This window comes from Bos indicus, chromosome 12 (genome assembly GCF_029378745.1).
Source record: "Bos indicus isolate NIAB-ARS_2022 breed Sahiwal x Tharparkar chromosome 12, NIAB-ARS_B.indTharparkar_mat_pri_1.0, whole genome shotgun sequence".
Classification (NCBI taxonomy): Eukaryota; Metazoa; Chordata; class Mammalia; order Artiodactyla; family Bovidae; genus Bos; species Bos indicus.
In genome coordinates, this window is record NC_091771.1 from 70,570,283 (window position 1) to 70,586,388 (window position 16,106).

The following is a 16,106-nucleotide window of genomic DNA, read 5'->3' on the forward strand; positions in this document are numbered from 1 at the left end:
TGTGTATGTGCTGTGCTATGCTTAGTCACTCAGTTGTGTCTGACTCTGAGACCCCATGGTCTGTAGCCTGCCAGGCTCCTCTGTCCATGAGGATTCTCCAGGCAGGAATACTAGAGTGGGTTTCCATGCCCTCCTCCAGAAGTAGTGTGTATATGTTACTCCAAAATTCCTAGTTTATCCCCCTACCACTTTCCCCTTTGGTAATCATAAATTTGTTTTCTATGTCTGTGAGTCTCTTTCTGTTTTGTAAATAAGTTCATTTGTATCATTTTTTTAAGATTCCACATGTAAGTGATAACATGATATTTTCTTTGCCTTTGTCTGATTTACTTCACTTACTATAATCTCTTGGTCCATCCATGTTGCTGCAAATGGTAACATTTCATGACTTTTTATGGCTGAGTAGTATTCCCTTTGGAGAAGGAAATGGCAACCCACCCCAATGTTCTTGCCTGGAGAATCCCAGGGACGGGGGAGCCTGGTGGGCTGCCGTCTATGGGGTCGCACAGAGTCGGACACGACTGAAGCACCTTAGCAGCAGTAGCAGTATTCCCTTTATATATGTATCACATCTTCTTTATCGATTCCTCTGTTAATGGACATTTAGTTTGCTCCCATGTCTAGGCTACTTTATATTGTGCTCTGCATGCATGTTTATAGCACACAGTGAAAAGCCAACTTTTATAATACAGTTTCATTCCTAACCAGCATTTTACCTGCATTATTGTGATTCTTTGATCTTATTTTTAATGTACTAATTTCATTATGCCTTGGTTTTAAATAACCAGACTGATACTTGACATATATCTTTCCAAGGTTTAACTATAAGTATTAATTGGTTTGTAAAATGCCTTTTGAACTGTTCAGATGAAAGGTTCCATATAAATAGCAAATGTTGTTTGTGTTGTTGTTGATTTTATTATATGTGTTTTGCGTACTGGCTACTGTCTCTTAAGACACTGAGGTGAGTATTTTACAATTTTAAAATGATTCCTTTCAAGACAGAACATAACCAAGGTATTTAATACGTTGAAGTGATTTAGTTTCTCTACCAGAGAATGTATGTGTGCTCAGTCACTTAGTCGTGTCTGACTCTTTGCGACCCTATGGACTTTAGCTTGCCATTCTCCTCTGTCCATGGGATTCTCCAGGCAAGAATACTGGAGTGGGTTGCAATTTCCTACTCCAGGGAGTTTTTCCAACCTAGGGATTGAACCTACATCATTGACGTCTTCTGCATTGGCAAACAGGTTCTTTACCACCAGCGCTACCTGGGAAGCCCAGAGAATAAGCCCTTTTAAATAATAGAACTCTGGGAAAATGTATACTTATGTATACGTAACAGTTCTGATTTGATTTGTTGATATCTCTATGAAATTATCCACAAAATTCTCAAGGTTCAAAATATGCAGACAGTAGAAATAAAAACTAAAGATTTATTTCTTATGGAACACTTAGGCAACTTCTGATTTTTTGTTGCTAGTAGATTGATTCTGTTATTTTTAACTCTTCTTTGGACCAGGGGATCTCAACCCGAAGACATTTGTCAACATCTGACATTTTTGGTTGACAGTTTAGGTGTGCTTCTGGCCTCTAGTGGGTAGAGTCCATGGCTACTGCTAAACATCCTACAATACACAGGACAGCCTCCCACCCCATAACAATGAAGTATTTAAACAAAAATGTCAATAGTGCCATGGTTGAAAAATGTATAGACTATATTCAATATAGAGCTTTTAAAATTTATCTTCAACCACCAGGGTTTCTCCCAGGTTTATTGCATATTGTTAGTTCTTAATCCCTCCTGGATCTCTTCACAGGTTGGCATCGTGGGAAGAACAGGAGCTGGAAAAAGTTCTTTCGTTGCTGCCCTCTTTAGATTGTCAGAGCCTGAAGGTAGAATTTGTATTGATAAGATCTTGACAACTGAAATTGGACTTCATGATTTAAGGAAGAAAATGTCAATCATACCTCAAGTATGTACATCAGAATAGTCTCACATGTTCTTTTCATCCAGTATCCAAGTTTAATTGCTTTTAATTTGATTGATTTTAAAAAATGAAAGGGTTAATATTTTCCCCCTCAGTAGAGCATATTTTTAACAGCAGGTATTTTCAACAGATACTTTAATCAGAAACCAGGTTTTGTTGTTTGTTATTTTGGTTTGTGTGTATGTGATTTAATAACTTATCCAGATAGATTTCTAGACTCAAAATTTTGCCAGATGCCACAGTTTTATCCACTGATAGCACACAATTCTGAGAACAATATGATAAATGATTTAGCACTGGAGATGATTCTATAGGGAAACACAGGTTGTGTCTTACTGATGGAATTTTGCTATGGGAAATAAAGTTAACTTTTTAAAGGTGATTATCTCAAAATGGATTAAAGATCTAAATGTAAGACCAGAAACTATAAAACTCCTAGAGGAGAACATAGGCAAAACACTCTCCGACATACATCACAGCAGGATCCTCTATGACCCACCTCCCAGAATATTGGAAATAAAAGCAAAAATAAACAAATGGGACCTAATTAAACTTAAAAGCTTCTACACAACAAAGGAAACCATAAGCAAGGTGAAAAAACAGCCTTCAGAATGGGAGAAAATAATAGCAAATGAAGCAACTGACAAACAGCTAATCTCAAAAATATACAAGCAACTCCTGCAGCTCAATTCCAGAAAAATAAATGACCCAATCAAAAAATGGGCCAAAGAACTAAATAGACATTTCTCCAAAGAAGACATACAGATGGCTAACAAACACATGAAAAGATGCTCAACATCACTCATTATCAGAGAAATGCAAATCAAAACCACAATGAAGTACCATTTCACACCAGTCAGAATGGCTGCTATCCAAAAGTCTACAAGCAATAAATGCTGGAGAGGGTGTGGAGAAAAGGGAACACTCTTACACTGTTGGTGGGAATGCAAACTAGTACAGCCACTATGGAGAACAGTGTGGAGATTCCTTAAAAAACTGGAAATAGAACTGCCTTATGACCCAGCAATCCCACTGCTGGGCATACACACCAAGGAAACCAGAATTGAAAGAGACACGTGTACCACAATGTTCATCGCAGCACTGTTTATAATAGCCAGGACATGGAAACAACCTAGATGCCCATCAGCAGATGAATGGATAAGAAACCAGTGGTACATATACACAATGGAGTATTACTCAGCCATTAAAAAGAATACATTTGAATCAGTTCTAATGAGGTGGATGAAACTGGAGCGTATTATACAGAGTGAAGTAAGCCAGAAAGATAAACACCAATACAGTATACTAACACATATATATGGAATTTAGAAAGATGGTAATGAAAACCCTGTATGTGAGACAGCAAAAGAGACACAGATGTATAGAACAGTCTTTTGGACTCTGTGGGAGAGGGAGAGGGTGGGGAGATTTGGGAGAATGGCATTGAAACATGTATAATATCATATAAGAAACGAATCACCAGTCCAGGTTCAGTGCAGGATACAGGATGCTCGGGGCTGGCGCACTGGGATGACCCAGAGGGATGATATGGGGAGGGAGGTGGGAGGGGGGTTCAGGATGGGGAACATGTGTACACCTGTGGTGGATTCATGTTGATGTATTGCAAAACCAATACAATATTGTAAAGTAATTAGCCTCCAATTACAACAAATTTAAATTAAAAATAAATAAATAAAGGTGATTATCTCCCTGCAGGGCTTTTTTTGAAACTGTGGGGCTTTAAGAATTACAGAGTGTATGGATGCTTTGGGGAGACTTTAATAAATGAGTGATTAATAAAAGATTTTAATGAGGCAAGCAAATCACTTCAGCATTCTTGCATTGAGAACCCAATGAACAGTATGAAAAGGCAAAAAGATATGACACTGAAAGATGAACCCCTCAGGTCAGTAGGTTTCCAATATGCTAATGGAGAAGAGTGAAAAAATAGCTCCAGAAGAAATAAAGAGGCTGAACCAAAGTGGAAGCAATGCCCAGTTGTGGATGTGTCTGGTGGTAAAAGTAAAGTCTGATGCTGTAAAGAACAGTATTGCATAGGGACCTGGAATGTTAAGTTCATGAATCAAGGTAAATTGGAAGTGGTCAAACAGGAGATGGCAAGAGTGAACATCAACATTTTAGAAATCAGTGAACTAAAACAGATGGGAATAGGTGAATTTAATTCAGATGACCATTATATCTACTACCGTGGGCAAGAATTTCTTAGAAGACATGGAGTAGCCTTCATAATCAACAGAAGAGTCTGAAATGCAGTACTTGGCTGCAATCGCAAAATGACAGAATGCTCTTGGTTTGTTTCCAAGGCAAACCATTCTACATCACAGTAATCCAAGTCTATGCCCCAACCACTAATGCTGAAGAAGGTGAAGCTGAATGGTTCTATGAAGACCTACAAGACTTTATAGAACTAACACCAAAAAAAAAAAAAAAAAAAAGTCCTTTTCATCAAAATCATTGCAGATGGTGGCTGCAGCCATGAAATTAAAAGACACTTGCTCCTTGGAAGAAAAACTATGACAAACCCAGATAGCATATTAAAAAGCAGAGACATCACTTTGCTGACAAAGGTCTGTATAGACAAAGCTATGGTTTTTCTAGTAGTCATGCACAGATGTGAGAGTTGGACCGTAAAGAAGGATGAGCACTGAAGATTTGATGCTTTCAAACTGTGGTGCTGGAGAAGATGATTGAGAGTCTCTTCAACAACAAGGAGATTAAGCCAGTCAATCCTAAAGGAAATCAACCCTGAATATTCATTGGAAGGACCGATGCCAAAATTGAAGCTCCAATACTTTGGCTACTTGATGTGAAGAACTGACTCTTTAGAAAAGACTCTGATGCTGGGAAAGATTGCAGGAAGGAGGAAAAGGGGGTGACAGAGGATGAGATGGTTGGATTGCATCATTGACCCAATGGACATGAGTTTGAGCAAACTCTGGGAGATAGTGAAAGCCTGGCATGCTGCAGTCTATGGGATCACAAAGAGTCAGACACAACTTAGTGACTGAACAACAACAGCAACAAGCAGGCAAGCAGTAGAGAATAGTGAAGAAGAATATGGGATATGGTATTCCATCTCTGTGCACCTCAATTTTCTCTCCCTTACAAGGCAGCTAACAAGTACCAACTCCTTGAACTATTGTGAGGACTTAATAGGTCTGTGTGTGGAATGCTTCATATAAAACCAGTATCTGGCTGCTGTGATCATGGAAAGTTGAATTGACCATTTCTTCTTGGTCTCTGATTCTGTTTTCCTTTGTTCTGCTTCTTAAAGAAGTATAATTCTCAGGAAATATCTTGGCGATTCTCTAGAATGTAACAAAAGTGAAAAAGTATAGATCAAAACCAGAAGATATTTCTTCTAGTGCTATGTCCTTCACTTGAACAGTATCAGTTTAGAAACAAGTTTATTCACTTATGTGTCATGGGTTAATAAATGTCAGAAGATACTAAAAATCTTAGCCCTCCCCAGCCAAGAGTCCTTTCTCTTTACAATGTCTTGCTGACTACAGAGATGGAGAAAATCTGTTGACTTGATTACTTAAAGTTACTTGTCTGAGTGCAAAAAGCTTATATCCCCCTTCCTCAAAGGAGTGGGAAGCAGTGATGCTTGTGCCTCAACACCCTGATTTAGGGAACCTAGGAAGCTGAGAGGAGATTCTGCAGAGAGGGAGCCCAAGGCTGTTTCTTTGAGTTGCCCCACTCAGGTGAGCCAGGCCCACACCATCTTCCCTGGCTCCCTGCTCCCTGTGATCCTGGGAGCAGCAGCGAGCTTCTGGGATCATCTCTCTCTCTCTCTCTCTCTGCCCTCTAGGCTCATCCCCATCACTGTTGACCCCACCATGAGCAAGTTAGAACTGGGGGAGATGTGATAGCACCAAGGGCCTGCATAGGAGCCAGAGGCAGGGAAATGGTGTCATAGAGCATCAATCCTGGAGTCATGGGGCGGGGGGTGGGGGGGTGGGGGGGTGGCGGGAAGCTTTCAAAAACAAATACTATATTCTTAAGAAAGTACTCCTCAATTTGTGTTCAAATTTTCAGGAATAAGTAAAAACTGAAAGCACTTCCTAGGTACTTTCCTTAAACAACAGGGGCCTGAAGTGTATGCATCCTTTATGCTCATGATGTGAAGTAGTTATGTTTCCCAGAAAGAACACCATGGAGTGATTACATTCAAGTAGTAGCTGCTTATCTAAAAGAATCTAAAAAAATGGATTTTAAAACTTCTTTGGATGACTCTCTGTACCTAGAAACCCTTATGCTGTTGGCACAAAGAAAATGTTTTCAGTTGAAAAGAGATTCCTTGCAAATTGAGTGTTTATGATTACAGACCAAGGGTTGGCACAAATCAGCACAGATCTGTTTATTATGATTAAACAGATTCATTTTTATATGTAATAGGTTTTTGAAAAATCAAGACAAAAGTTAGGTATTTTTTTTAATAGCCCACTCTGCTCTTTTGGTATTTCTATTTCCCGAGTTTTCTCCAGTAGGTTGAAAGAGGTAAACCAGAGCTGTCTCTCTCTAAGACATCCCAAAGTACCTGGCTTTCTTTCCCCCTTTTTCCTCATTGAGAACAAAACTCAGAAGAGGTGGATGTTCTATTACTAGACTCTAGACCAATGCAGTCAGAAGTCTTTGTTAAATCCCTTTGAACTGCTCCCTGGAGCTACCAAAAGAGAACTTTACAGGACTTATATTCATTTCTTTTGCTGGCAAACAATACTCTTTCTTCTGAATATGGACGATGATCAGTTCATTTAGAGGCTGCTGCTGCTAAGTCTCTTCAGTTGTGTCTGACTCTTTGTGACCCCATGGACTGTAGCCTGCCAGGCTCCTCTGCCCATGGGATTCTCCAGGCAAGAATACTGGAGTGCCATTTCCTCCTCCAGGGGATCTTCCTGAGCCAGGGATTAAACTCGTTTAGAAGCTACAGGATTACAAAAAAAAAAAAAAAAGAAGAAGAAGAAGTAGAAGAAGAAGAAAACTAAGATTTTAAAACAACTCTGGGTCCTTCTTCTTGAAACAGGGAGATGAGCTGCACCTTAAAGATTCTCAGAACAGAAATGAGGACAGAGCTTTTAGGACTCAAGGAAGCAGCAGCTATAGTTACACTACATAAACATTAGTGGAGGGCAGTTTCCTGGTTTGGGACTGAAATCATTAAAACTGTTGTTCTGTATCTGCCCCATTTGTAACCACTTGTATGATGTTTGTCTGAGTCCCAGGCTGTTTTAAGCACCAGGTTAGTGGGCAGGGCTTTTTTGTAAGATAATGAGAGTCTTATCTTCCAGGACCATATAAAAAGGTCCAGTAAGACTGAGGTTTACAGGCTTGCAGTTGTGTTGAGGGATTATCAATTTGCTACACTAAATGCTCTGATTCAGAGTGGCCATTTTTGTGTCACATGTCTAATGTGAACTTACAGTAGTAACAAGGGAAAAATTACTACTAAATATGGTATGAAGGGTTACATTTTAAAAGTATCAACTTTATACCATGATGAAAAACAGGTTTGAAGCTAGTACTCCATTTAAAACGCTATATTGACGAAGAGCATTTGTTTCCCTGACTCTGCTGTGCCAGCTAACTCTTATTGTTGTTGTTCAGTTGTTATGTCCAACACTTTGCAACGTTGTGGACTGTAGCACACCAGGCTCCTTTAACTGTTTAATTCTTATTAAATGAGACTTAATTGTGTACCTTCAGAAAGAATATACTTAGGCCAACAGATTTAGTGTATATATAAGAATTTTTTATGTTCTACTGTAAATCTCTACACTGAAGTGTTCTGCCTGTACACATCTTTATAATGATTATTTATAAGATAAGTTTATTTGCTTCATTGCCTAGAGGTACTGTAGTACCTGATACTGTAATAATAATATGTTTTTATTGTTTTGATCCTTATCTGCCCTTGCATATGTGTCTACTGTGAGCACTTTTACAGTCAGTTCCACAATTCATGTTTTAATAGATAATTCTTTTTATTCAATAAGCTTTGATGAAAATTTTACTGATTTTGAGATATATATTTGGCATGTAGAACAAAGGGAAATACTCTTATTTACTAAACTCTGTTCTGCCATCTACTACAGCTAAATGAACATGAATAATCTCTCAATATATCCTTTTAAATTGGCAGTATAGATGTAAGTGGGTGCCCATATTGCAATGGGAAATGCTTAAATTTAATTTTTAGTTTTAGTTGCTCAGTCTCAGCAAGGAGAGATAAGAAAGCCTTCCTCACTGATCAGTGCAAAGAAACAGAGGAAAACAATGGAATGGGAAAGACTAGAGATCTCTTCAAGAAAATTAGAGATACTGAGGGGACATTTCATGCAAAGATGGGCACAATAAAGGACAGAAATGGTAGGGACCTAACAGAAGCAGAAGATATTAAGAAGCGGTAGCCAGAATACACAGAAGAACTATACAAAAAAGATCTTCATGACCCAAAGAATCACGATGGTGTGATCTCCCACCTAGAGCCAGACATTCTGGTGTGAAGTTAAGTGGACCTTAGGAAGCATCATTATGAACAAAGTTAGTGGAGGTGATGGATGGAATTCCAGTTGAGCTATTTCAAATCCTAAAAGGTGATGCTGTTAGAGTGCTGCACTCAATATGCCAACAAATTCGGAAAACTCAGCAGTGGCCACAGGACTGGAAAAGGTCAGTTTTCATTCAAATTCAAAGAAAGGCAATGCCAAAGAATGTTCATACTACTGCACAATTGCACTCATCTCACATGCTAGCAAAGTAATGCTTAAAATTCTCCAAGCCAGGCTTCAACAGTAAGTAAACTGTGAAATTCTAGATGTTCAAGCTGGATTTAGAAAAGGCAGAGGAACCAGAGATCAAATTGCCAGCATCTGTTGGATCACTGAAAAAGCAAAAGAGTTCCAGAAAAACATCTACTTCTGCTTTATTGACTATGCCAAAACCTTTCATTGTGTGGATCACAACAAACTCTGGAAAATTCTTAAAGAAATGGGAATACTAGACCAACTTACTTGCCTACAGAGAAACCTGTATGCAGGTCAAGAAGCAACAGTTAGAACTGGACATGGAACAACAGATTGGTTCCAAATCAAGAAAGGAGTATGTCAAGGTTATATATTGTCACCCTGCTTATTTAAATTATATGCAGAGTATATCATGAAAAATGCTGGGCTGGATGAAGCAGAAGCTGGAATCAAGATTGCCAGGAGAAATATCAATAACCTCAGATATGCAGATGACACCACCGTTAGGGCAGAAAACAAAGAAGAGCTAAAGTAGCCCTTGATGAAAGTGAAAAAGGAGAGTGAAAAAGTTGACTTAAAACTCAACATTCAGAAAACTAAGAGCATGACATCCGATCCTATCACTTCATGACAAATAGATGGGGAAACAATGGAAACAGCGAAAGACTTTATTTTTTTGGATATATATATATATATTTTTGGATCAGAATCACTGCAGATGGTGGTTACAGCCATGAAATTAAAAGATGCTTACTCCTTTGAAGAAAAGCTATGACCAACCTAGACAGCATATTAAAAAGCAGAGACATAACTTTGCCAACAAAGGTCTGTCTAGTCAAAGCTATGGTTTTTCCAGTAGTTATGCATAGACGTGAAAGTTGGAGTATAAAGAAATCTGAACACAAATGAATTGATGCTTTTGAACTGTGGTGTTGGAGAAGACTCTTTAGAGTCCCTTGGACTGCAAGGAGATCAAACCAGTCCATCCTAAAGGAAATCAGTCCTGGATATTCATTGGAAGGACTGATGCTGAAGCTGGAACTCCAATACTTAGCCACCTGATGCGAAGAGTTGACTCATTTGAAAAGACCCTGATGCTGGGAAAGATAGAAGGCAGGAAAAGGGTTTGACAGAGGATGAGATGGTTGGACTGCATCATTGACTTGATGGACATGAGTTTGAGTAAGCTCTGGGAGTTGGTGAAGGGCAGGGCAGCCTGGTGTTTTGCAGCAGTCCATGAGGTCACAAAGAGTTGGACATGACTAAGTGATTGAACGGATTTGCAAGCTTACTATTAATGATTGTAGTAAACTTTGTTTTCTTTCTTTCTTTTTTTTTTTTTTGCATTTTAAATCTGTTCTCTAAAAATTGGAATGAAATGAAAAGAGACTGCAGTAATAACATTCTCTATTTTGTTGTATTTAGGACCCTATTGTGTTCACTGGAACAATGAGGAAAAATCTGGATCCCTTTAATAAGTATACAGATGAGGAACTATGGAATGTCTTAGAAGAGGTAATTTATTAAATATGATAAACTTGTTAGCATCAATATCTCACGTGTGTACATTTAAAAGCATTGTAGGTAATTAAGGGAGCTTAACAGTTTAATTGACTTCACACCTCCTAGGAGAACATTGATGACATGGATGTACTTAAAATGTGTGTATGATGAAATGAGTAAATATGAAAACCAACAGTATAATTCATCATGTTTCCCTTTTACCTTTTTCCCTAGAACCCAAAGCAATTAGATACATTACATTTCTTGCCCTTCAGTGCAGTTCAGTTCAGTCACTCAGTTGTGTCCAACTCTTTGCGATCCCATGAATCACAGTGTGCCAGGCCTCCCTGTCCATCACCAACTCCCGGAGTTCACTCAAACTCATGTCCATTGAGTCGGTGATGCCATCCAGCCATCTTATCCTCTGTCGTCCCCTTCTCCTCCTGCCCCCAATCCCTCTCAGCATCAGGGTCTTTTCCAATGAGTCAACTCTTCACATGAGGTGGCCAAAGTATTGGAGTTTCAGCTTTAGCATCAGTCCTTCCAAAGAACACCCAGGACTGATCTCCTTTAGGCTGGACTGGTTGGATCTCCTTGCAGTCCAAGGGACTCTCAAGAGTCTTCTCCAACACCACAGTTCAAAAGCATCAATTCTTCAGCGCTCAGCTTTCTTTATAGTCCAACTCTCACATCCATTCATGACCACTGGAAAAACCGTAGCCTTGACTAGATGGACTTTTGTTGGCAAAGTAATATCTCTGCTTTTGAATATGCTATCTAGGTAGGTCATAACTTTCCTTCCAAGGAGTAAACGTCTTTTAATTTCATGGCTGCAGTCACCATCTGCAGTGATTTGGGAGCCCCCAAAAATAAAGTCTGACACTGTTTCCACAGTTTCCCCATCTATTTCCCATGAAGTGATGGGGCCAGATGCCATGATCTCAGTTTTCTGAATGTTGAGCTTTAAGCCAGTTTTTTCACTCTCCTCTTTCTTGTCCTTAGTAGAACACTAAACTAGAAGGTAAAATTGTGTGTTCAAATTCTACTAGTGACCTAGGGAATTAATTACCTTAATTTGCAACATTCATTTTTATTCCTTTGATCTTAGGAAGTATCTACTATGTGGAGATATCAGTTGTTTTTCATTACTAACAGAAAGATAAATGAGATCATGCCAGTAACATGGTATGAAATTTCATAAGAAAGAGTTTATTAAAGGTATATTATACATTTGAAAAGTGATAATTATTTATTAGCAGCTGCATCATTCAATGCCACAGAGCATATGCTGGTGACACAACTCTGGAGCTTTTGCTGAGGCTTTGTACTAAGTTCATTTCTAGAGGATTTTCTATTATTTATGTCATGTTTCTCTTTGACTCACTACTTTGAACCTCCTCAGTCTTGCATAAAAAGGATTTTGACTGTTAAGGTGCTCTTGTTTTTTTTTTTTTTTTTTTTTTAATTTTAATTATTTTTGTGGATTTTCCCTAGTTTTGCAAATTTATTCTAAGGTACTGATGGCAGAAACTCTACCTAGACTTCTAAATAATAGGCAGACTTCTAGGCTCTCATAGAAAATACCTATCCAGGTCTTTTGCCCTGAAAAAATATGTGTTGCACAAATAGGCACTGAATATTTACTTTATCTCATTTTAGAGAATTGTATCTTATTTCTTAAAAAAAAAAAATTTGTTTTTTTTTTTTTTTGGTCAAAAATACCAGAAAGCAATTGCTCACATTGTTGTTTAGAATCAGTGTTTTTATCTTTTGGTGTCACTCTTCCTGGGATAGCACTGAGATGTGTAATTCATAGAGGGCCTTTGACTATGAGTCAGCAGATTTGGAGGTCTGAGAATTTCCTGCCAGTAATTCTGGTTTCTGAAGGTTGTCAGCACTGAGTCTTTACACACCCACCCTGCTTTCTAGCAATTGTGGGAATTTTACTTTCCTCAATCAGGCTGGTTACTTCACCTTATCCTAATTGGAAAACAGTGGGCCTCTGCTTTCACTTAAGTTTGTAAGTCTTTCTACAGTGAAATTGTAGAGGAAAAGAGGTGGGGAGAACAATAAACCACTAAGTGTAAATAAAGGTAGGATGATAGACTGCTCTCACAGTCATAGGATGCATTTACTGGTGAAATTGGGACACATTTTAACTGGAAGCCCTGGTATATCCCTGTTTATTTCTGAGCTTGACATGTGTCTTCAGAGATTCTCAGAAAAATTACTTTAAAATTTTAGAAAACATTATTCCATAGACAGAAAAAAAATGTTAATTGGAGACAAATTCTGTTAAAAACTCTCTTAGAACTTGGCCCTAACTTGTTAATTCACCTGAAGGAGCTAAAATTAAAATTTAGTAGTCTCTCAATTCTAAAATGATGAGTGGTACATGATACTAAGATCTACATTTATTTAGACTACATTTGGAACTTTCCATAAACAGAAATAAATATGAGTTTATGTCACAAAGTGAAGTGTGTGGTTTTTCTGTATTGCTTCTGAAATTAACCCTACTATTTTAGTGATATATCTTAAAGTGAGAAATCATCCCAGCATTGTGTTCCTCTGGGAATTATTTCATTCTGTCCTTTGTATATATTGTTTACCGATCTTCACTGGAAAACATGTAAATCTCATAAAGAAATAATTCCTAGAGGAACACCATGATGGGATGATTTCTCAGTCTAAACAATGAAGTCAGTTTTTAGGTGGATTAAAAACCCCAGTCATTGCTTTATAAATAAAGCCAAGGTGAAACTGTCAATCAAAACTAATACAGTTGACCTGAGAGTAAGAGGGCACCCATTTTACTCTTGTGGCGGATGCATGTTGATGTATGGCAAAACCAATGCAATATTGTAAAGTAAAAGAAAAAAATAATAATAAAAATTAAAAAGAAAAAGAAATTTAACTAAAAGGAAAAGATGCTTTTAAAATTTTTTTAAAGTCCTCTATTTCTGCCTCTTCATTCTCTCCTGTTAGAGATGAACGTCCATAAGGAAGATAGCCCTATGGATGCTGTCCCTCTCATCTTGGTTATTTTTCAAAATATGTTAAAAATATGTTTTTCAATTTCTGAAAAATAGCCAACTTACTATACACTGAAGAATGTTAATTATAAGTTAGAGAACCTAAAAAAAACAACAGCAGGTCTACAAATATATAGAGTAGTGCTTAAAAATGAAGCACTTTATCACTCAAAGATTAAAACAGCACAGTAGATAAAACTCTGGAAATGAATCAGCAGTGTGTTGCTTCCGCTGAAAAAATAAAACAGTTTTGATCCAGGAGTTTACAATTGAGAATATAGTATTTCATGTCAAAACTGTGCAGAAAACATCCAATTATATGAACCGTTGATAGTATCTCTGTTAAAATACAAGTATGTCTCATCACACAGGAAGCCAAGATACAGAAATCTGGACATCAGCAACCTGTACACGCGGTTCATTCCTTGCTATGGTGACAGGTCACAGGCCCATTTCCCAGGGCCTTGTATTTAGGTGAACAAGCTCCCCTTTACTTCATTTACTGCTGGCTCTGCTCTGGTAATAGCTCTTCCCCATTTGCTGATTGGATTTCACTGTCTCTTTCCAGCCCACACCAGCCTTTCATTTTGAAAAGTAAGGGTTCATAAAATGTGGAAACCATCTTACATCTGTGTTAACCTTCTGTGAGGGACATTGGCACCTGTATGAGAAAGATGGTTTATTTACTAGGTTATTTGAAAGTGTTTATGATGATAGAACTGAGGTGTCCTATAAGTTCAGCTTATTATTTTCAGTTTTGCTGTAGTTTATTATTTTCCCAAGCTCAAAAATCATCTGAACTATTCTATACAATATATGTAATTTCAAATAGTGTTATTTTCTCTGTTTTTCTTAAATTACCAACTTTTTAAAAAAAGGTTTCCATAGTTTAAAGTTAGATATTATGATATCTTGGGGCCAGTTAATTGTTTTTATAAGGAATATATTTATTTTACAATGATATTTAATGAGAAAATGGTATTATATAAAATTATGTGTGGATTTATTTCCTATCTTATAGAAACAGGTTATGTCACAAGATAAGATGCACTTGTTGCTTCATTCATACTTCCAACAAATATGTATTGAGAGTTTTTTGGATAGGCAGTGTTTCAGATTCTGGGGCTATCACAGTTACCAGAGGAGGCAAAGTCTCTATCCTTTTGGAGTTTATCTTCTTATAGAGAAGGTAAAAAGCAAACCACCAATGTGTGTGTAATAAAGTCTCAGTACTGAAACATGCAGGGAGATGAACAAAGTAGAGCATGAGGAGAGGATAGCTGACAGCATTATTAACAATGGGCAATATCTGTTGATCTCTTCATATCAACCTCTGTTGTAGATTCTACACATACTGACTCACATTATACTCTAACAATATTAGGAGGAAGGAAGGAATACTACAATATTACAATATTATAGTCTTATTTAGAGTTTAGGAAGCTAAGATAGATTAAGCTCAGGAAATTGCCCAGTTGGCAGACCAGGCAGGACTTATGCCTAGGCTGTCTAGGTTCAAGGTCCCAATTTTCTGTTTTAAAGCTTTCAAATCACAGGAATATGCAAGGAATGGTATGATGAACACATATATAACTTCACCAAAATTCACCAGTTATTGATATTTTTTCTGTATTTGCTTTCTCTCTTCTATCATCTATATTTTGCTGAACTGTTTGAAAGTAAGTTGCAGAAATTTTTTTTAAGTTGAAACTCATCCTAAATACATAAACATACACTTTTAAAAACAAGAACATTCTCCTACATAACATTATACTAATATCTCACTCAAGAAATTTAATAGTAATATTACACTATTGGGCTTCTCTGATAGCTCAGTTGGTAAAGAATCTGACTGCAATGCAGGAGACCCCAGTTGGATTCCTGGGTCTGGAAGATCCACTGGAAAAGGGATAGGCTACCCACTCCAGTATTCTTGGGCTTCCCTTGTGGCTCAGCTGGTGAAGAATCCACCTGCAATGCAGGAGATCTGGTTTCGATCCTTGAATTGGGATGATCCCCTGGAGAAGGGAAAGTTTACCCACTCCAGTATTCTGGCCTGGAGAATTCTATGGACTGTTGTCCATGGGATCTCAAAGAGTTGGATACGACTGAGCGACTTTCACTTCACTTCACTGCATTACACTATTTGATATGTTTTCAGATTCTCTAGTTGTAACTCCTAGTTATTGTTTACTGTCTCTTTTGTCTTTTTTCCATTCAAATAATTATAACTTGATTATATGATTACACTACAAAAGGTCTTCATATTTATAGCATTGTCAACCATCTCTGATCCATAAATGAAATTAGAGTCTCAGAAAACCATGTGTTCTGGAAAGCATTTTCACCTCACAACAGCTTATTCCTTGTCAGGCATATGTAGACAACTTGAAGGAAAGTAAAAAACCAGATTAATGATGAGATATCACCTGAATCACCAGTAGGTTTGAGGTTATTTCCTCACAGTCATGATGTCAGTCTTAAGAAAGACAAATTTGCATTTACAAGGATTACCAAAGTCAACTAAGAAGGAAAGTGAGAAAGTCTTGCAGTGTTACACTCTTATCAGTCCTATCACTTGAGTTTAGATTTATGGAATATGTTTCATAGAATATTCAGTAAGTCCTCTTCCTTGTAATGAGGTGGTGGAGGTGGGGGTGATTAAGCTGACTTTCATTTTATAATTTTCTTTTCAGCCACTTCCCTCATAATCCATATCTTATCCTTCAGATTTTGCATATCTTTCATGCTATCACTAAATACTAATACCATGTTTAATCCATACTCAGAATCCCCGTTTCTACAGA

General features: G+C 37.6%; 1 protein-coding gene across 4 annotated transcripts in view; it reads left to right on the top strand.

Annotated features, from left to right (window-relative positions):
* LOC139176077 (ATP-binding cassette sub-family C member 4-like) overlaps positions 1-16,106 on the top strand; it is a 401,158-nt gene that overhangs the window by 339,458 nt on the left and 45,594 nt on the right. For all 4 annotated transcript variants that reach the window (XM_070800386.1, XM_070800387.1, XM_070800388.1 and 1 more), the window contains 2 exons: positions 1,821-1,976; positions 10,187-10,276. In XM_070800386.1, coding sequence (XP_070656487.1) covers positions 1,821-1,976; positions 10,187-10,276 — 246 coding nt within the window. The remainder of the gene's footprint in view (positions 1-1,820; positions 1,977-10,186; positions 10,277-16,106) is intronic.